The 22,460-nt window shown below is 45.5% G+C and overlaps 1 protein-coding gene across 1 annotated transcript in view; it reads right to left on the reverse strand.

Moving 5' to 3' along the window:
• The window catches only part of MYO18B (myosin XVIIIB), a 193,889-nt gene that overhangs the window by 111,316 nt on the left and 60,113 nt on the right, over positions 1 to 22,460 (reverse strand). Inside the window, exons 13-21 of the mRNA XM_075060087.1 lie at positions 17,163 to 17,333; positions 15,197 to 15,287; positions 10,721 to 10,913; positions 9,310 to 9,390; positions 8,426 to 8,573; positions 4,893 to 5,052; positions 2,968 to 3,151; positions 2,382 to 2,583; positions 1,790 to 1,896 (exon numbers count right to left, since the gene is read on the reverse strand). Coding sequence (XP_074916188.1) covers positions 1,790 to 1,896; positions 2,382 to 2,583; positions 2,968 to 3,151; positions 4,893 to 5,052; positions 8,426 to 8,573; positions 9,310 to 9,390; positions 10,721 to 10,913; positions 15,197 to 15,287; positions 17,163 to 17,333 — 1,337 coding nt within the window. The remainder of the gene's footprint in view (positions 1 to 1,789; positions 1,897 to 2,381; positions 2,584 to 2,967; positions 3,152 to 4,892; positions 5,053 to 8,425; positions 8,574 to 9,309; positions 9,391 to 10,720; positions 10,914 to 15,196; positions 15,288 to 17,162; positions 17,334 to 22,460) is intronic.

A 22,460-nucleotide genomic window follows, 5' to 3' on the forward strand; every position in this document is an offset into this window, starting at 1 on the left:
CTTGTGGTTAATGTTCTGCCCCAGGAATCGAGAGAGCTGCATTTGAGTCTGAGCTCTGCTACAAATGATTTGCCCTCAGACAAGTCACTGAATCTCTCTGTGCCTCTGTCCCGTCACGCATTAGGTGGGGACTGATCAGAGCTTCTCTCTCCCCAGTTTTGTCAGTCTCGTCTGTTTGACAGGACCAGGGACTGTTTCTTTCTAGGTGTGTCTACAACATCTAGCACCACAGGGCCCTGGTGTGATGTGGGACCGCTAGGTATTATCATAATACAAACCATCTTCACCCAGCCAAATCTACACTCCATGGCTGGGCTAACATGACAAGGTGCCAATTTAAAATATATGCAAAAGCTTTTCACTGTGCCGTATTGGCCAAAAGAGAGAGTTTAACGGAGTCCCAGCTCCTGACCTGAAATGGACTGTCACCCAGCAGGTCAGCCTGATAGTACCAAATGCTCACACTCGCTCTCACAAGTGCTTTCGAATCCAGTTATATTTATTATTAACAAGCAGGAGACAGGCATCCGCACAGCTTGCAGAGCCAGGATTTATTCGGCATCAGAAACTCTCCACCTAGCCCAATAATTCTAACAAACACGTACCCGGAGCAGTGAATAATATCCTTCAAATAGTCTCTGGGTTCTACTGTTCACACCTCTGTCGCTAAAGACACTGCAGTGGTTTGTAAGTCAATAACACTGCCTGGCTCATGGGGAGAGATGATTGTAAGGATGATTATTCCTGGACAGCTCATGTTTAGACCACTGGGAGATTCCTCACCTGTGCCCAGCTCTCAAGGCCATGGACAAACGACATCTAATGCAGCACGTGGCCCCCCACCTTGTGGGCACAGCAGGGCACCAAGAACATAGATGGTCTGTGCTCTGTACTCCCCACTGCCAGGCATTTCATTGTCAGGGGAAGCTCTACAATGCACTAAACAGCCTGGGCCCCCAACTGTCCCTGCCCATTTAGCCCCCACCACGGCAACTGCTCTTGGAGGGGGCACTTTGGCTGCTTAACGCTAGCATGAGTCAGAAGAAGCAGGGGACTCACTCAGCAACAGTTACTCGCCCCTGGAATCCTGCCCCACCGGACCCAGCCCAGCACATTCTAGGTGAGATGAAAGATGCATCCAGATAAATAGAACAGTTACCAGAACTGAGTGGAAGTTGGTCTCAGCACCATGCAGCCTCAGAACTGGGACAATCTACACAGATCCCGGCTCTTTAGCGGCTCCCCTTGGCAAACTGCCTTGTGTTGTGTGGGAAATGTTTTCAAGCCTTCGGCGTTGCAGTTCTTGCAGGCACTGGCCGGGGAGCTCCATTACTGCAGAGCCCAGGGAGTGCTGGTTTTGATGTGTGAATGGAAATGGCAGTTTGTGTGCCTTGGTTCTGACTGTTCAAATGACAGGAGATCCAGGCGCTAGGGAATGGCCGGGATATCCGATTTTTAATGTAAAGGCTCGATAAGGAAAGCTCTGCCCAGCAGGAGAATCTGAACAGGCAGGGCCTGGCCTGATTTACCTTTCCCTCTGAAACATTTGTGTTGCCAACTGCTCAGCTGGGAGCATGTCATGCTCATCCATCTCAGTGGGGAAATAAGGGAAAGGCAGCCATTAGGACTGACGAGGTTATGCACAATTCAGTGGGCACAGCTCCATGACTGTAAATTGGCAGAGGGGACTGCAGCTCCTGAGTAGGCAGAATAGGGTGACCAGACATTAAAGGGAAAATATCAGGACTGCCACAGAGGGGGCGTTTTATTTTTCTTTTTTTACACTCACCCATCCGGGAGTTCGGCGGCAATTCGATGGAGAGCCTTCAGTTGCAGACGGTTTTCGGCAGTATTTCAGTGGCGAGTAATAAACTTTGCCACCAAAGACAGAAGCACCTGCCACCGAAATACCACCGAAGACCATCCGCGACCGAAAGACTCTCCGCCAAATTGCCGCCGAAGACCAGGAAACAAAGTATTGGGACAAATGGTGTCCCGACCGTACTATGGTCGAGATACGGGACAAAACTCCTCAAAATCAGGACAATCCCGATTTTATCGGGACGTCTGGTCACTCTAAGGCAGAACTGCGGTCGGGGGGTGGAGAGGTCCTGAAGAACCTCAGCCCGGGGTGAAGGAGCTAGAAGCCATGGTAAATCCACCTCTTTCCCGTGGCCAAAGCAAAAGACAAGTGGGCAATCACTGCACTGCAACAGACGAAGACAGGACATGCTGAGACGTGGCTAATCAGCAGAAGGAGTGAGGAGCAGCCCTCCCTGCATTAGTAACTGCATTCCTGAGCTGCTTTGCAGCACAGCGGCTAAGGGATGGTGGGACGATAACATGCTAAAAAACTACAGAGCAGCGTAGGCTTGTCATACCGATTCTGTACAAGCGTAAAGCATCTAATAGCTGGGCCCCAGACAACTGAACTCTCAGGGTTGGTACGTCCACAGTCAGCTCTGCTTCTCCTGTGATGCAGGGACGGGAGGGCTTCCCTTCTGCGCCATCTGCTCCCACTCTTGGAACAAGACAATGGACAAAGTGTATCTGGGATCGTTTTACCAGATTTGTGAGAGCATCCTGTGGTATAAATAAAAGATAAATTAGATGAGTCTGAGTTGGGGACTGAAGGAATGGAAGAACAGGAATTCCCTTTCCACCTCTTGATGGGTTTTTCAGCCACATACAAGGAGTTTCTTCAAATAACTAGGAATCAGAAACTAAACTGGCCAATGGAGAAAATTGGCACCAAGTCAGTGTCACTGTTTGAGTGAACTGTCAACTGTGTGGACCAGGAGCTGTCAGTTACGGTGTTTGTACAATGCCCAGTGCAACAGAGACGATGAGCCAGACGAGGCGTCAGGAGGCTCTCATGAAATAAGCAGCAAGGGGCTCTATGATATAAAGGCACTTTGACCCACCCCTTACGATACGTAAGGGTATCAAGACAACTCTGTTACTCACCATCTGAAGTTTGATCTGAGCACACACAGATTTCTTCTTCACAGCTGCCAAGCTGCTGGTGAAGGTCTTCCTCACACAACCAGTACGCTGCAAAGCTTGCTGGGAATTTCCCTCCAGACCTGCCACTGATCGGCAAATCAGGGGCATTTTGGACCGAGGCAGAAACAACTTCTTCAGAGCATCTCTGTCAGAAATGAAACAGTGAAATAAACCAGCCATGGTCACAAACAGGCTGATTGATAAGATCACAGAGATGCCACAATAATGGCCCAAAGGTGAATGGAAAACCTTTTCCTTTCAACTTACTGCAAAACGGAATAAAAACCATGATTGTGCACTGGCAAGCACACTGCTAAGGAAAGTGATTGGATACTGTAGATTCCTTACCTATGGGGAAGCTGCCACATTGTGTCATCATTGTGTGAAATGCAGTATTTCCTGGAATGATGTGCCAAGAACCAGAGTTTCCTTCTGGATGTTTAACCAGGAATTGTATCCCAGCACGTACGCTAGAGGCAAGCACTGGGACTAGGTACTGAACTTCAAATCATTTGGCACCTGTTTCTCCAGCCTTACCCAAATGATAAGAATTTCTGCAAGACTGGGGCAACCAAATGCCATTTCTGTTGGCTTTGCAGCATTTTCACGTCTGATCCCAGCTGGACTCCAGCAACAAAATACAATAGCAACAGTGCTGATGTTACATTCTGCTTTTCACGTCTGAAGCACTTGAGAAACCCAAAGGGACCAATTCTGCACCAAATAGCGCTTGCCTGAGTAGTCCCATTGAAGATAATGGGTACTTCTCACTCTGATTAAGGGTTGCAGAATCAGGACCTAAACTAGTGAATAATCAAAATACCCCAGGGAGCTAGGTAAGGGAGAGTATTATCAGCCCCTTTTCACAGATGAGGACACTAAAAGAGAGAAGTGAAGTGACTTGTCCACCATGATCAAAGAGGAGTCAATATCACAGCTAGGATGATAACTCAGAAACTGCTGGCTGCCCCTCCAGTGCTCAGACCATGAGATCCTGCCACTCTCTCCCCTAAATGATGTCAGGAAAGGACGCCAACCCTTCACAAACTTCTGCCAAGTTTGGCTCTGAGTTTGGGGTGAGGTTTCAGGAAGGGAGAGAGAGCTCTTGGATGACCCAAACCAGTTTGCGCATTGCTGCTACCAGCTGCTGTGATTTGCCCTTGGGACTTGTGTAAATGGCTGCACACCCTTCAGAATTCTGGTTTCTTAGTAAAAATTCACACTTGATCGATTATGAAAACATGGAACGGTTATTCCTGATGTGACAAAAGAGGAACTGAAATCTGTTCTCTATAGCACGAAGCAGCCGTGGAGACAGGTGTTTTAACTGTGGCAAACATTCCAGTAAGCTATCCCCGACTTCAGGAAGGATTATGCAACTAGGGTAATTATTTTCCTTAACTTCTCTGGGACTGAGCTAGGCTAAAACTGCTCTCAAAACGGCCAGTGAGGACGACCTGCCAACCACTTTGACATATCTTTATAAATGCTACAAAAGGTATAATTTCCACTTTATGATCCCCAGTTGGTTCAAAAATACCCACGAAAGTCTTAGGCTTAATAAAAGATGAGAAGAAAAACCACATGCAGCATTTCCTGCCTCCAAAATGGAATCGCTTTCCCCTCCGTTAACTTTGCTTTAGCCCCAGGGAAAAGTTCTACAAATTCCAGTCCCAGTTAAAACACTTTGTTTCATTAAGGACGGATGTTATCCCCAGAACAGTTCTCATTGGCGACGTTGATTATTGGTAGTGCTGCAGTGACAGAGAGCGTGCTGCGGATGTACCCTGCTTCCTAGCTCTGATTTACCTTGTCACAAGATGCCCTGCTTGAGCTATCTGCTTCTCTACTGCACACCGCCCAGGACGTCTGCTCCTGATACCTACATTTTGGATTGCTGCAGGACTTGAATGGAGTTTTGGGCTGACAGATTCAGCTTGGCTTTATTCATCCAGCCAGTGAGGTCGTAGCGAACGGGATCTTTGCCCAGTTGGTGGAAGATCTCAAACTGCAGCATCTGCTCACACTTGCGAAGGAAGCCTTCCTCTGGAATGTCAATACACCAGCAAGCAGAGGTTATTCAAGATCAATGGGGTGAAGTCAGCAAAGCTGCACAAACAGGGGGCTATTGTCCAGCTAATATGACTGGAGTTTCTATGGGATGTGTCCAGTAACACAAATCTGAGGTAGCCCAGTATAGGAAGAGACCCTGCAGCGTTAGGCTTGTGAAGGGTGGCACTGACATAACAGCTAACATATATTGCACCTCCTTTGTGTGCCAAAAGCTGCACCTGTCCAAGAGAAGCAGGGGCAGAGACTCTGTCTACAGGTTGTACATTCCTGTATCTCTGACCTTGGAATGGAACTTCTGTCCTGCACCCTCCCAATTCCTGTCCCAGCAGAGAAAGTAGCCAGATTAGTGAAGTGCAGTGTCATATGGATGCACATTAAATTAAAATACTCAAACAGGTACCACACTGGCCTTTCCCTTGGTGCAGTTCTTCTGATTTCTGGAAAACAATGGAGCTAGAAAGCAGCTGTGAAGCCTGAAAAAAGTCAGCCACCTGTGCCATTCTCCACCCCTGCATGCTGCTGCCTTTCCTTAGGGCATAGCATGCCCAGGCATAGCCCCTGCTGCCAATGGGGCCCCCACCAACCCAGCAGACAGGGAGGTGGAAATGCTTACAGTTAGGGCTGGCCCCAGGCACCAGCGCAGGAAGCAGGTGCTTGTGGCACCACATCTGGGTCTTCAGTGGCAATTTGGTGGCGGGTCCCTCAGTCCCTCTCGGAGGAAAGGACCAGCCACCAAATTGCCTCTGAATAATGAAGCAGCACGGTAGAGCTGCCGCTGAAGTGCCACCGATTGCAGCTTTTTTTTTTTGCTTTTTTTTTTTCTTCTTCGCCACTTGGGGTGGCAAAAAAACTGGAGCCGGCCGTGCTCATAGTCTCACACTTGTTGCCTGGGCAGACTCCCACTTCCTGTCTATTTATAAATGGTGCCTATAGCACATATTATATAAAAGGTCTTTTTTCTGGGTGTGACGAACTGGGACTGTTCTTAATGTTTGCTCTGAATACTGTGTTAGTGCCTCAGTGTCCCCTAGGCAGTTCTTAAGTATCTAGGTGGTGGGATAAGGGTGTGTGATTGCTGCAGAGCAAAGGGCCAGTGCACCTAAATGCCTGGCACTCTGTCTCCTAGCAACTGATGGCCTGGGCCCCTCCTCTGCAAAGGTGCCAACTGAAGGTGTTGGAGACAAAGGGATCAGGTGACCTCCTGGCCCGGGAAAGGAGCTGAGCAGAGAGGAGGGGCTGGAGGGGGGTTTAGTCTGGAGCTTGCTGGGGACGAGGAGTGAAGTGCAGACCTAGGGGTCTGGCTCACTGCCCCCCAGAATGGACCCGGCCGAGGGGTCTGGTTCGCTGTATCTACAAGCTCTGTTTTAGACCCTGTTCCTGTCATCGAATAAACCTCTGTTTTGCTGGCTGAGAGTCACGTCTGACTGCAAAGTGGGGGTGCAGAACCCTGTGGCTTCCCCAGGACCCCGCCTGGGTGGGCTCGCTGTGGGAAGCCCACGGAGGGGCAGAGGATGCTGAATGCTCCAAGGAGAGACCCAGGAGGTGAAGACGTGTGAGCTTCTTGCCCTGAACAAGTCTGCTCCAAGGGAGAGGAGGCTCCCCAAAGTCCTGACTGGCTTAGTGGGGAGCAGTTCCAGAGCGTCGCCTGGTGACTCCGTGACACTGGGTCACTCAGATTAGCAGCACTAAGATTTCTTTAAGGTTTCCTGCACACTGCAGAGAAGACAGTGTTTATGGGCCTGCTCCTCAGTTCACATGAATCAGCCCAGCTCCTCTGACTTCAGTGCCAACTTACCCCAGCTGCGGCTTGGGCTCTATATGTTTAAGCTTGCTTCTTGGATTTTAAGTTATTTTGGAGCTGAGTCTGAAACACTACTGGTCTTGTTCCCACCTTCAAAGGTGCTGTCAGAGGCGCATGCTGCAGCTAACCTAAGGAATCCAGCAGGCTGCTGGGAGGTAACTAAAACTATTTTCTCAGCGGTGTTGATATTTGTCACAAACTCTTCTACCACCCTTGACCTGGGCAGTTTCACAAGATGAGAATGTTGGGAATTTTTCAGTCTAGTTGTCCGGGTTAGCACTGCCAGACTGTTTTACACTGTATGACTGGGTGACTACAGATGTGCTGAACACATGGTAATCCTTTCTATACTACAGAAATAATGTGGGTATTGCATCTGGAAACTGGCTTTCCTTTAGATGCACCATCACTCGGACACCAACCTTAATCATTTCATTTGACTCTAGTCTGCTTCAGCTCTCCTGGAAGCAAATGGCAAAGCATCCATTGATTAGAGTAAATGTACTTAGTTGGCACCGTACATCTGCTCACACAAAATTTCATCTCCAGTTCCACTGCTGAGGATTTATTCAATGATGCAAAGGTAAATGCTATACATGCATCAAAATCTGGAACTTCCATTAAAGTCAAGCTCATCCCATCCCATGTCCACTGGAGAGCACCAGGAATGCCACTGCAGCCTGGCAAGCCAGCTGGTCAGCAGGGATGGAGAGATTATTCGTTCCCATATATGGATGAGATGTTAGGCCAGGCAATACAGTATTAAGAAGTTATACGTTGAGTCCAGAATGCTATCTCAGTAGTTGCACAGGCTTTTACAGCCACTTTGTCAGAGAATACGACTGGTGAGCCCACAGAAATGCACGTGCACCCACAAAACCCAACCCAACATAAAGAGGTGCCGGCTTCTACTCACTAATGTGTGTGTTGCGAGCTCAGTGGGTCAATGTGCTTTTTTGTGGCTCCCCCTTTACAACCTCCTTTGTAAATATGGACCTTCTGTTACTAGTTGCTATTCATCGTATTCAGGAGATGCAAAGGCGGAAAGCTAAGGTTTGATCAAGTGCAGCTAGAGGCCCCTGAAGACGTTATAGCACCAACTGGAGAAAGGCTAGAATGATTGCACAGTCAGAGACTCTGAGGCCTCCATTCCTCTACCTTTCACGGGGTACTTTCAAGCATTCATTCTGACACCGACTGCCCAAAGACCTGGCAGAAAGCTGAGAGGATGGGGAAAGGGTATACTGCATGTAACATCCACTGAACCAAAGTGCCTCCCCCAGCTCAGCGACGGGCTTTCCCCAGATAAAATGCTGGGAGTCACATTTGCTCGCAGTAGCCAACAGAGTCAGACCCAGGCTGAACCCAGCCCTTTGCTGCCAACAAACTATCACCACCCCTGGTCCCCAAGCAGAGTGCAGCCCACTGAGGCATTTGATTTGCCAGATGATTTCTGAACCTTTCCAAGCCCAGGGGAGGTGCCAACGGAGGAGCAGCACCCATCGCCTCTCCAGACTTTACCAGCAGAGCCCCCTTGTTCCTTACCCTCACTCTCTGTGCCCTTCTTGGCAAAGTACGAGCACAGGCGGTTGAGCACCGTGCTGTCGCTGGAGCCCGGAATCAGAACCTCTTCATCCAGAATCCAGAGCAAGCCCTTGGGCTCTTCCGCCTGGCCCCCAGGTGGCACCTGCAGCTGATAAAATGATACAACCCATCAGACCATCTCCCATGTGGAGTGAGGAGGACAGGGGAAGCAAGCAAAGACGCGAGTTCAGCTGGTCCTGTTAAATAAGGCATTACATTACCTCTAGTGATGGCTCTTTGGTCACTTATGTAAAATGAGTTTGGATTATGTACCCGTATCCCCAAAAACTCAGCAGGCACTAATGAGCCCCTCTGCTCAGCCTGTTTGCTGTCTCAGGCCAACAACTGACTGGACCATAGAGACTGAAGTCCTGTGCAGTTTGATGATGGTGTCCATCCAGGTGAAGGCTGAGGAGCATGGACCGGCTAGTGTGTGTGGGGAAGCAAGCACTGCTGCCGCCAATGCTTTAGGTGCTTTAGGGACAACCAGATACTTCCTTCTCTGTAGCTGTTATTTGGGATCTTCACTAGCACTAGGCCATAGCTTTAAAAAAGCAGCGGCAGGGAACATACCATGAAACGTTAAGAACCTAACTGCAGCCTTTGCGCCAACCCGCCCCCTCCCCCGCCCAAGTCACTATTCCATTCCTGTCACCCCAATGTCAGCGCACCTCATGTTAGCGCATTGCCTCAGGAAATCCTTTGTCCACTGCAAAAGGGAGACTAATCCTCGTGAAATGAAAGATCCATAACCAGCAGCATTCCCAGCACTTATTCCCTTCCCCGCCAGCGTGGAGATGGACAGAGAGCAACCAGCTGTTGCTACTGCTTCCCAGCCATGTTACCTGTGAGGAGTTCTGATCGATGACAGACACCATGGCCATCGGAGAGAGCTCTGGCAGATCAAAAGGCACCTCAACATTTTCCTGGAAAACATTAGTGAGAAGGTTGCTTCATTGAGAAGCTGACATTTGAAATCCAAGAGGAAATAAACTTGCAAGAAGAAAAACTGTGTCTGCTCCTTCTCCCCCCTTGCTGAGTGACAGCTTGAAGTTGGCTGATCAAAGCTCCTGTATCAGAAATCTTTGAACCGACTGCACTGGCAAAGCCTCACCTGACATGACTAGGTAATTCTGTCACGATGAGGGTGCTCACAAGGTTTCTGCAGTGGTTTGGGTGAATGGCAGAGAAGTTGCATAAATAATGAATGTGATAATAAAGGAGAACTTAACAAGGAAGCATCTTGAAAACAATCAATTATTTAATTTGCAGCTTGCAGGCATTTTATTGTTTTTATTCAGTTTTCTTCTCAAGCTCAGAATTCTAAGTCAACAACCCCATGTTACCAGGTGCCTGTTTCTACAGCTGTTAACTTTCTTAGCCTCACTGCCCCACATAGACACGAGCCAGCCATTCATTACTGACAGCATCTTCCTTGTGCTACATCATCGGATTGTGCCGCTCCCCAAAGGGGATTTCAGCACTTCTGAAAAACATCATTTTACACACATGCTTTGGCTTTGTGCAGTTAACGTAACCATTTCACGCTCAGGGCAGCCGTGAGTTAAGTGGCTCCTGGCCCCAGCAGCAGATGAATCAGGTGTTTTCAGCAGAATTCATAGTTTTAATGTTTTTCCATGTGAAGTGAGTGAGGCAGCTGACTGCGATTTTAGATACGGGACCTGCTCCCACACATTGAGATGGAACCAGTTCAAATGCGGGGTCCCAGATTTATATGGAGACTAAAAACACAGGCTGATATCAAGACAAATTGTGCCTGAGCATTGTGAGTGAGGCAAGTAACATCAATATTAAAATGCAGATTAATTTTTGACTTGCTGCAATTGTTTGTGGATTTTTTATCAACTTGTTTCCTGGATAATTGAACATTTTCTTTTCTTTTCTCTACCTGGCACACGGGGGTACAAAGAGAAGTGCTCAGCTCTGTCACTAGCAGGGCCTCCTCAAGCCACCTCCAACGTGACAAAGCCGCTCAAAGGAAAGTCCAAGCCAGTGATGAAATCTAACAGGATTTCTGTTGGGACCACAAGGAGCTGATGGGGAAGGAGAACCACACAAACAAGGGGGGAAGGGGACATTGCTTAAGACTTCAGTCTCCATTCAGATTTTGCGATGCTTTTAGCAGTATTTCTCTCATTCAAAGCCAGTGTTTAAAAAGCAGTGGACACTCTGGCTGATATGCAGCAAGTGGAACAGCAATCGAGCTTCTAGAGGGGGTCAGAGCAGGAGCCTCACCTCCCTGTACCTCTCCAGCTCGGACATGAACGTTCTCTTGTAGAACAGTGCCTGCAGCTGCTCATGCACATAGTTGTGACAAAGTTCTTCAAAAGTAGCTGCTCGCTCCTTCTTCTGGTGTCGAGGGTTGTGGAAACCAGGGGTGTCCACCACCATGATGGAAGCCATGGAGAGGTGACTGGATGAAAAAGACCTGAGAAAACACAGTAAAAATAGTGTGGAAGCTTTAGACAAGAACATATCTGAGTCCTATTTGGTTAATTGAAATTATTTCCTTCCCCAAATGTAAATATTCTTTCCTCCTGTAACTATCATTCCAGGAGGCACTTTTAATCATTACAGTCCTACGACCCTAAGCAATAACAACACCACATTTAATATCTCAACAATGCCTAATTGGTTGGCATATGTTTGTGTCTTTAAAACAGAGTCTAATAACCACATAGCTACTGATATTTTCCTGGCCTTTAGAATTGAACTTTATCCAAGTCCTCCTTGTTTTATTGATTACTGGTGACTCGTTCCAGCCTAGAACAGAAGATCTGGCATAGCTTGTTCCTGACCTGGACTAATAAACTTTTCAAGGATGATGGGTTGAGATGCCTTTTCTTAGGCACCATACCTGAAATATGGAGTCCTCAGACCTAAGTCGTCTTAACTTTGGGTGGCAGAACTGGTCCTAAAGATGGTTAATTGATCCACATTGACTATGTTAATGGCAGTTTTAAGTTCCAAAGTATCGACTGTAGGAAAATAAAGGGTGTGATATTGCTACTGTGGAAGAATGCTGGGGAAATGATTGAGGAAATGTATAATGGCAAACGCGGAGCGCAGCAATTATGTTCTAAGGGAGAGACATACTGTAGGTTGCTGGGAGAGAAACCATCTTTCCAACAACTTCTTCTAAGTTTTGTTTCCATCCATGCCAAATACTTCACACAAAAATAACTGTGGGACCATGACCTGGAGAAAGCTCTGTGGTTTTTTCAAATATCTGTTTCTGAAAAGGTTGAGTTACTCTGCTCTCCTTCAGATGAATTGTTTTATGTCGTTTCCCATCTCCTCCTCCCGTGGCATGATACAACACGATTTGTAGAGCTGCACATTCTGCACATGGGTGAGATGTAAAAGCATGTACTTCAGTCAGATGGCAAATACCAACTGAAGAAAATTGCTGAAAATAATTGAAGGAAAAAATGCTAGGCATTAGCATCCCGAAGTCTCCCTGAAAAATACAAGTTCACAGGAAGAAACAAAAGTATTTTTAGAATTCACTTAAAGGATTTCCTATCAGCACCTTCCTCTAGCACCACTGACATGTCCTGTGATTCTGAAGTTGTAGTACAAGTTGAAAGTGGTTTAAATTCATGGTACCTCATCAACTCAGTGAGAGTCAGCAACATTTTTTTGACTGCATTGAAACATATGTTTTGCTCTGTGACATAATGTATCATTGTTGGAATGGCTTAAAAGGCTTTGATGGGCTGGCTTGAAAAATAAAAACAAGTGAAACAAAGCTGGTGTTAAAGGGAACAGAGGAATACAAGACACATTCTCTGAGCTAATGTTTCATTATTCAGGATTTTAGACAGCCAGGAGCAGTTTGCTCTTCCATGAGATCTCAGAGAATCATCTTTGGACAGCTTGAAATAAATCAGAAGCAACAATCTGGAGTATTTCCAGTCACAGGATTGAATTTAGATTCTGGATTTGACAACTCGAGCTGTAAATCAGAATGAAAAACAGAGAGACTTCCATGGCCTGACTCTTTTCCCTATTGTCTTGACGTGAGTTGGCCTTGATTTACACCAGGATAAGAAAGACAGGAACCAGTTCCCAGATTCCTTCTTTTATAGCAGCTGCAGCATCGCTGCTGAGAAGCAAGTGGGAGATGTTGGGATGGTGCAGTTGGAGTTTCCAGGCCAGAAGGCAGCATTATAGCTGTTAGATGCACCAGAAGGAGGCTGATTAAATGTCCAGTAATCATCAGCCGCTTTTGGAGTTTGGATACAAATTCTATAATTCTTAAGAGCTGGCTCACAGCTCATAGCCAAGCTTTTCATTAGAGAATGAATCCCACAAGCAATCTGTATGGCTCCATCTTTGATTCCACAACCAGTTTATTACTCTATAAGTACTGGTAACCTTGGTTTCAATCCTGCAAAGTCACAACGATTATTAATAAGTAAACAAGCCAGTTCTCAACATTGCAGTGCTCCAGTGACTGTGTGGTTTACAGGGAAATAAGGCGAGTGGAATTAATGAGGGGAACACGCCCATCTGACTGTGGGGAATACTTCACCTCAGCAGAAAATGTGCTAATTTGATATTCCTGTCTCCGAGATGCACACTGGATATAAGAAACAGAACTGAATGTGTTTCTGTCATAGAAAAAATGAATCTGATTACCATCCTCTGGCTACCAAAATCCATATAAACATGACCATCAAAGAGAAGATTTCACATCCCGGGGATTAGGAAGGTTTGGAAGGCTTTGAACTAAAGGTAGGTATGAGTATGAGTAAACTGGTAAAATCTTAACTTTAATTTCATGTCACTTGTAAAATACTCAGTTCCGTAAGCCGTGGTTTGTGATATTGACAACTTGCACTTTCAGTTTTAATAAAATGAAATATTTTAAAATAGAAAAGATGCAATGTAGCTGGAAAAGGGCAAATAATCTACAAAGTGGGACTCATAAGGGGGCATCTGGAAGCAACTCAAGAGCCTGAAGGCAAAGCTGGTTTCTGGTAATACTAAGAAAAGGAGTTCTTTCCACCTAGGCTCATAAAGAATGCTTTGGAAAAGCAAGAAAAATCCTGAAACTTCTCAGACTGACTCTGTGAAACTAATAAGTGCAAGTAAGTTGACAAGACAAGAGAGGTAGCACAGAAGTAGCACAGTAGCAGCAAAGCAGAGTCCTGGGCCATGACAGGGGCTCCCACCAACCACCACAATGCAGAATACAAATAATAATAAGTGAGTGCTAGGCTGAGCAGCACAGCTGGGAGCCTGGGGAGCAGAGGAAGGAACTCAAAAGACCCAAAGAGTCCAAATAAGAATCAGAGAAACCTCTGAATGTTTGGGGCGCTTGCCGAACCTAGCAAAACATCCCTTCTGCTCACTGTCTGACCACAGCCCATGGCACTGCAGCTTGCTATCTGCTAAGGGCCACATGAGCTCTGTGTTGGATTTTTCAAGTGCTCAATCCACAGTTGAGACCAGATCTGTCAAAGCACTCAGCTCCCGGCATCTCCCAGCGTGACACTTATAGTCAGACTTTCCAACGCACTGAGCTTTTGGGAAAATCTGACTCCAATTCTGGGGGCTGAGTCCTTCTGAAAATTCTGGACTCAGGGTGGGATTTTTGAAAGCACTGACATGACCAAGGAGAAAGAGTTCCAATGACTTTTAGAAGGACTTATGATCCTAGGAGGAGCCGGGTGGATCCCCTTCCATGAGGGAGTGCGCCTGCCGTTAGTTACTAGGGCTCACAATGCAGGGGTGATTTTAGACGCCCAGCTGCTGTTGGATGATCACAGCCCAGCAATAATTCAGACACTTTACCGTGTGCATCTGGTCTGGAGGTTGGCACCTATCCTGTTGGAGGAAAGCCTGACCAAAGCGGTGCTCAGCACAAGCCCTTCAGCTGGATCCCTTATGCTACAAAGAGAACGGGCTGCCAGCCCTGCCTTCTCTGTCAGGGCCCCAGGAGGCTGGGATTTGTCTCCCCTGTCGGAGAGCCTTGGAGACCTGCCGAGCAGGCCAGAGGGGCCATCTGAGGACGATTGAGAGTCAGGCCCTGGACTGATGGGAGTGGGTGGAAAGGAGCTATTTATAGCTGGCTGGCTGAGTGGTGCTGATTCCAGCCTGAACGTTTGTCCTGTAATGTGGCTGGGGTATGGGGCTGTAATGCTAGTTAAGTGCCGTGATGCCCAGGTACCAGCTTTTATCATTTAAATCCAGACAGATACAAAAATGACCAAGTTGCATGGTTATTTTTGAAAATCCGACCCAAGATATAGAGCATCCTGCACACAAAGGAACCAAAAACGTTCGTGAGCAAGTAGCTGCTGCACTGTGCTCCAGGAGCCTTTCCGCCTGCTTCTTCATCGCCGGGCAGCCAAACACATACCGGCTGGTGATGAGCAGAACAATCTATTGAGCATGCTGTAGTATCCTTTAAGAAGTTCATTCTTTGACTTTCTGATGATTTTCTTCTGTTACAGAAATATTCTTCAGATAACCTTTCTGCCGCAATCAGGGGCTACATACCAAGTGCATCTCTTCAGAGTGCATTGGGTGAAGATTTCTCTTTAGTAATGTCAGGGATGGGGAACATAAGGGACAAACATAAAGGACATGAATCTTTCTATGTATTTATACATTGTTTATCACAGCCTTCCGCTCTCTACTAGCCCAGGAGAGACTTATTTGTTTGTTCTCTTAATTGCCTGGCTTAGGAACACTCAATACCTGTTGATCAGAGAGACAACAGCAGCAAACAGTTCTTCATAGAGACCTGCAGCCATCCCCTCCACACATTCCACTCCCGTCATCTTGGGCCCTAGAGGATACAAAGAGAAAAGAGGACAGCAGAGCAAGACACTGAATGATTTATTTTCAATACTTTTTGATCTTCCATAGACAGACTTGATAATAACTCCATCACCTGCTCCCAGTAGAGTATAATTTGCACCAATCCTAATTCCTATGTCCAAGGCACTATATAAATCCGTTTACATGAGGAATAAATATTTGCATGAGCTTCCCTGAACTGCTCCGATGTCTCTTACCTGATTTATATTTTGTAATAAAGGCTTTACAGTATAGAGACTGATCTCACAAACTCTTACTCACACAAGTATATCCTACCAGAGTGCACTCCAGTCAGTTAGGACTACTCATATGAGTATGGGCTGATTCTTAATGTCCATGAAATCAGAAAGTCACACACACACACACACTCTCTCTCTCTCTCTCTCTCTCTCTCTCTCTCTCTCTAAACCTGCCTTCCTGAATTAGCTCCATTCATTCTTCCATTCATTCCAGTTATGCACTGATTCATTAATGCTATCAGATCATATATTTGTACTTGCTCTTCACTGAGCTAGCCCTGTAAGTGCCATACAGCACGTTACCCAAATTTTCTCTAGAAAGACACAGCATTTGCAACAAATCTGCAGTGCTGCTTCATGCAGGAGCATGATGAAAAGAGGCTACCTTTACATACTGACTTTTTTTTTTTGATAGCTCTTAAAACATTTTACATTCTTCCTTTAACCATGGAACCTGAGCTGGTTGCTAGGAAACAAATAGCCTCCTAGCACCTTTCTCAAATGTGACAGTCCTTTCCATGGCAGATGTCAGAGTCTGAGAACCGTGAACACTGGCTGCAAACACACAAAGGGAAAAAACAACTTTCAAAAGGAAAATATCACCAAAAGAAGGGAGAAAAATAAAACAGGCACACTGAAATCAGAGGGATGCTGGCTGTGAATTACACTCAGTGCCCAGATGTTAGCAGGGAGCAAAACATTCTTGGCTTCTCAGCCAAATGATTTCCACTTGCTACTTAAAAATACTTGACATTTACAATTCAAATAACTATTTGTTAGGACTGATGCTCCCCTCCTCCTCTGCTGCTTTTCAGCCTCCTTGCAGGAAATAGTTGGCAAGTGCATGTTCAACAGTTCTCCTGTTCGTTTCAGCACAATGCAAAATTGTTACAAAAATATACACACGTGAGTGACAAAAGAAATGACAGAGGTGTGGCAGCTTGCTGGTCTTGGGAAAGGCATCAGCCTGTTTTGGAGTGTCACTGCCTCTTCTGAGGGCTCATTTGCCTGTTCTGTTCAGGTAGTGATGTTTCTTCTTGTGGTATACAAAGAAAAGTGCGAATGACATGCCGATCATGCAGATGGCAAGGACATAGCTTAGTCCTAGGGATTCGAATGACTTTGGAGATGTTCAACACATCTGATAATGCAGATGGCGAAACAAATATCATCTAGCTCACCCTAATTTACAGGAGGAGAGGAGAAGTTCTGTGTGCCCATGATAGCCATGCTCCAGCAGGATCTCACTTGCAAAATGCAGCAGGGTCTCATTGGAACAGGGTCTCTCTGACAAATGTGTCTTCGCTTTGCAAAGATTGATTTTTAGACCATGTTTCTTGACTTTCCTTGTAGTAGGATTGTAGGATTAATTATCTTAAGATGCTCTGAAGTCACATGTATGATCAGTATTATAAATTGGGGACAATTACATTAATTATCTTTAAAAAAATCTTTAACTATGTTTAAAGGATCACAGCACAGGTGAGAGATGGGTGATGTATATCTCTGGAGAACACGCCGCAAACACTCTAACTATTCCTTGGTCAAGTCAAGAACAATACACATCAATGACACTTATAGGAAAGGGTGGAAAAGTCTGATACCAGCACTTTGTTCCTCATCTTTGCTCAGCCGACTCGTTCCAGATGTGACCTGTTCTATTATCTGTTTCAGATGGTGCTTGAAGACTGCTGTTGTGAGCTCCTCAAAATCACAGCCCAGTACATCTGCAGCATTGTTAGCCCACTCAAATTTCATGAACTGCTTCCTGCCAACTGACAAGAGAGGAGAAAAGAAAATAGAATCACACAAAACAAGCCAGAAGATCACAAACAGCTACATCTGACCACCTTCCATTCCCAACCCATGTCTACCCATAGGTACAGAAAGCAAACCCATTGTTTACCATGGAAAGGGTGGAATGGGGTGGAAGAACATCCTGGATCATCCTCCTGGCGAGACCTATTTACTCTTTCCCCACCAAGCAAAGAAGGATTTCACCCTTCCCTGAATACATAAATTGTTCCTCACATGCAACTTTCAACCCCCCCACTGCCTTCACTGACCTCAGAATAAGATGGACACGGTCACATGCTGAGGGAAGGTTCTGGAAAGAATTCATCCAGATGAAAACAGGCAAAAAAAATCAAAACAAATCCCGACCTTCTGACCTGAATGTTTTCTGAGCATGGAACGAGAGTCTGCCTACCTCACATTCATGTTTTGAGGTACATTATAGTGTAAATGCTCAGGTAAAGGCTATAAATAAACGTTCTTGTTTTCACCTTGAAATTATGGTTGCCATTAATAGTTTTACCTTTTGCTTAATTGCCATTATCTTGTTATTCCCTGCACCTGGTGGAGAGAACACTACGAATACCACAGAAACATTAATTACTCACAAATAACAATGGTAAAGATTTTAGCGGTGACCAAGAAAGAAAATAAATGGGGCAGATGGTCGTATGTATAACAGTGGCACACTAAACAAAGATAGGGAAAAATCTGCAAATGCAAGGTCATGTGATCTGGAAATGATTTTTTCGATAGAAAGTACTTTAAAATAAATTGCTGTTCAGGAGTAATATGGCAGAGCTCATTAGTTACAACATGATGAAACCCATTCATAAAGAATACAGAGTAGAATAAAACTGATTGCTATAATTAGGTTTAATTTCACCTCCACGGAGTGCTTTATATTTTAAAACCTGTATTTATAGTTGGCGCTGCAGCAAACCCACGCATATTTTAAATGTTGGAAAGAAGCACCACCTCCAGACTATGGCACTTCCTGCAGTTTTCCCTGTAGCCTCACATCTAGTGGAGACACCACTCTTTGATCTAACCCCCAGTGCTTACAGAGGGGCATGTGTGCCAGCTGCAAAGGGCGGCACCATTCAGTCTGGGAAGAATCACTGCTTGTGCGTTTGTGTTTTAAAAGGATTAAGTAGGCCTCTGCACTGGGGGCAAATGTGGAGCTTGAAAAGGCTTGGGAGAGTGGGAGGAAAGGGAATTGGAGAGAAGCAAAGTGTCCCAGAGCCTTTCTCAGGAGCCTTCCTCAGCTCTGCACAGCACAGCAGATAGGAATGCTAAAGAAAAGCAGGTATCAGAGGGGTAGTCGTGTTAGTCTGGATCTGTAAAAAGCAACAAAGAGTCCTGTGGCACCTTAAAGACTAACAGAGGTATTGGAGCATAAGCTTTCGTGGGTGAATGTGCACTTTGTTGGATGCAGCTGCACCCACAAAAGCTTATGCTCCAATACGTCCGCTAGTCTATAAGGTGCCACAGGACTCTCTGTTGCTTTTTACAGAAAAGCAGGCTGCATGTTATTCATATGTACGTGTCAGTGCTCAAGTTACTGTTCCAGCTCAGTGGCAAGGACCTGAGCTCTGGGAGCACTGAGCTGTGCCATGGAGACTAGGGAGGAACATGGCACTGGAATCAGCTAGAGAAGATACTATAGCAAGCCAGTGGCAACCTGTCACTATACCACACATTGTATAGTTGCTTGGAATATCACAGAGACACCCAGTGTCAGACCCAGGCCTCCCTCCACCAGCCCAGGCCCTGTTCCCTTTGAGTTACTGAAGAAGTTCCTTTCTAATATCCGTATAGAATCTATGACACACAGCTGAGCAAGTCTAACTCTGTCCGGTAGAGGACAGTTGTGCTCCTATGGCTTTTTCAGATGGTTCACACTTTTCTTAATTTAAAACCACTAATTTTCAAATCTAGCAAAGTCATCGTTTACCTTCAGCACAGCTAGCTGCACACTACAGCCTCAATCCTGCAAAGACTTGGGCATGTCCTTTTTGCACTATGAATGGTCCCATTGATTTCAAGGAATCATAGAACAGAACCACAGAATCATAGAAACGTAGGGCTGAAGAGCCTCAAGGGGTCATCTATTCCATTGCCCTGCTTCAGCATACCATACAGACAGCAACTCAACGATACAAGTGCAGTTGGCTCAAACCTTCCAAAGAGATTCTGCCTTTGGGCAGAGACTAAGCAAGGAAAATGTCAAGCCCAAAGGAAATTATTTTCTGAAAGTTCAGAGTGAGCGAAGACAGGGGGGTTGAATTGCAATTGTAATGATCTAGTAGTTGCTGCTAGCAAAGGCTAAAATAGCATTTTCTTGCACAGTTGAAGAGCTTCAGAAGACTGAACTAACAGATGTGTTTATGGAAGCTGATGAGCTCACAATCAATCCCTTCAAATTCAGGATTGTTTTATTCAAGCTCAACAATGATTGCAGTCCCCACAGCCCTGGAGGGCATAGTGCTGTAGTCTCCCACAGCAAATAAAACTGACATATATTTTCAATGACAATTATTTATATGCAACAACAGGGATTCCATCTTAATGATTAAAATCCATAAGGAGGCAAAATGCAGACCACATCCTTTCATAACTGACAAATATCTATGCGTCTGTGACAGCAAGTTGGCAGGAAAACAGCAAAGCTGCGCTGGAATGGACAGAAAAGGGAAGAGTCGGACAAAGTCCCACAGGGACTTATCATTGCTGTAAAGGGATACTAGACTAGGCTTTTCCATAATCTGTGGCCAGAAAGTGAATGCAAAAGGAAAGGGAAGAAATGACTCAGACCAGGTAGAAGTGCTGGGTCCAAGATACAGTGTGGACAATTAGCAAAGCACAGTTAAGAGGATCTCTCCATTCTTCTCTGTGCACATTTCTTTCTCCCTTGTTTTTGACTCTGAGAAAGAGCTCCAAACATCAGGGCGTGCACTCTGAGTGTGTGGAGGGACCTCAAGATGGGGGCAGTGGCTGGACTCCGTTCAAGCTGTGGAATTTTAACTCTGCTCAGGGGATCCAGAACACAGAGGCCTGGGTTCCCTTCACAGCGAACTAGGAAGGGGCACTTGTTAGGATCTGTGACAAGATCCTTTCAGTGAGACTTAGGCTATGTCAGTTAGGCGTTGCAACACCAAACGGCAACACATCTAAATACCTTTAACTATCAGGCCTACATGCATCTGATGAAGTGGGTATTCACCGACAAAAGCTCATGCTCCAATACGTCTGTTAGTCTATAAGGTGCCACAGGACTCTTTGCCGCTTTTTTCAGGCCTACGTGACTTCCTCAATTGAAGCCAACCTTATAACTCCACATGCAGCGCCTTAACTACAAGGCATCTTTCTTCCCATATTTCAGTTCCTCTTTCAAACATCCTTTCTAGTACATGCGCCCTTGCATAACAACACCGCAAGGTACAAGACTTGCTTCCCAGGATGCCTGAGTTAATCAGACTTGAATGTCCTCGTAAGCATGAGGGGGCTGTTCACAGCCATTCCCTCACAAGCCAAGCGCCAGATAAATCTCTCTTTCAAACTGAAACCTGCAAACTCTGTGCAGTTCTGCTTAGCGTCCCCTTCTGGAAACGAAGGGGTAAACAGAAAGATAAGCACAATGATGTACTGTATGCAGTGTTGTTGTAGCTGTGCTGGTCCCAGGACAGATAAGTACAATGTTCATCTTGACATAACAAGATGGCTGCCTCACGTGAGATACTTTGGAAATATTTGGATTTCTTTCTAGGCCTGCTTTCTGCTGCTTTGTACGTAAGATCTTGCAGCTACCCTGTCATAAACAGATTGTTAAGGGTTAATGTCTCTTTTACCTGTAAAGGGTTACAAGCAGGGAACTGGAACACCTGACCAGAGGACCAATCGGAGACAAAGATACTTTAAATCTGGGTGGAGGGAAGCTTTTGTGTGTGTTCTTTGTCCGTTGTGTTTCTTCTCTTGGGGGTTCTGGAGAGGACCAGACATTACTACAGGCTCTCTAAGTTTCTGTTCAAATAGTAAGTAAGAACAGGCGGGTTTTGTCTTTTTATTGGTTTTCTCTATTTGCAATGTGGATCTGGCTGGTTAACTTTTATATGGGTAGTTGCTGGGAATATTTTGATTTGTATTGGTATGGGAAAGTTTCTCTCATGGTCTGTAGCTATAGGACCCTGTATATTTACATCTTGAAGTTACAGAGATAATTCTTTACTTTTTCCTTTCTTTTATTAAAGATTTCTTTTAAGAGAACCTGATTGATTTTTTCCCTTGTTTCCCTTGTTTAATCCCAGGGTATTGGGTTTAAACTCACCAGGTTGGTGGGGGAGATGGGGGGGGGAGAGGTGGATCTCTCTCTTGTTTCTTGAATCTGTTTGCCTCTTTGTGGAAGGGAAGGACATGCTTCTCTGTGTTGTGATTTAAGAGTTTGGATCAGTAGTTCTCAGGGTAGCCCAGGAGGGAAGTCGGGGGGGGAATGGAGGGGAATGGTTTCTTTCTCCTGTTTAGAACCAAGGGTTGGGTTCTTGGGGTCCCCAGGAAGGTTGGGATCAGAGTGTCCCAAAACAAATATTTTGGGTGGTGGAGTGACTATCAGATCTAAACTGGTAATTAAGCTTAGAGGATTCATGCTAGTATCTCATTTTCTGAATTCTAAGGTCCAGATCTGGGAAGGAATGCTATGATATACCCTAAGAGGGAAAACAGTAAACCTTATTAAAATGAGATAAAAGCTGTTGCTCTATAATGCACACATTGTTTGAGGTTGGGGAAATGTTACTAAGTTATTAATATACACCAGCTACTCTCTACTTCATGCCTCAGATTCTCTCTCTGGAGACTGTTCTAAGAACATATCTGAATAAACGTTAAATAATTTCTGAGATACTCTTCATACTGCTATTACTTTTCACACTGAAAAATATTCCTTAAATGGCACATCAACTTTACTCAATTGACATATCCTGAATAAGCAAATTAACATTCACAAAAAAATCCTCACAGAAATCCTAATTTGTTTGGTACTTTTTTCCATGCGTTGTGCCTATTGATTTGTTAAGCAATTTTCTTTTCTCTTTTCAGCCTGTTCTGTGTCG

The sequence above is a fragment of the Chelonoidis abingdonii genome, chromosome 22 (genome assembly GCF_003597395.2).
Source record: "Chelonoidis abingdonii isolate Lonesome George chromosome 22, CheloAbing_2.0, whole genome shotgun sequence".
Lineage (NCBI taxonomy): Eukaryota > Metazoa > Chordata > Testudines > Testudinidae > Chelonoidis > Chelonoidis abingdonii.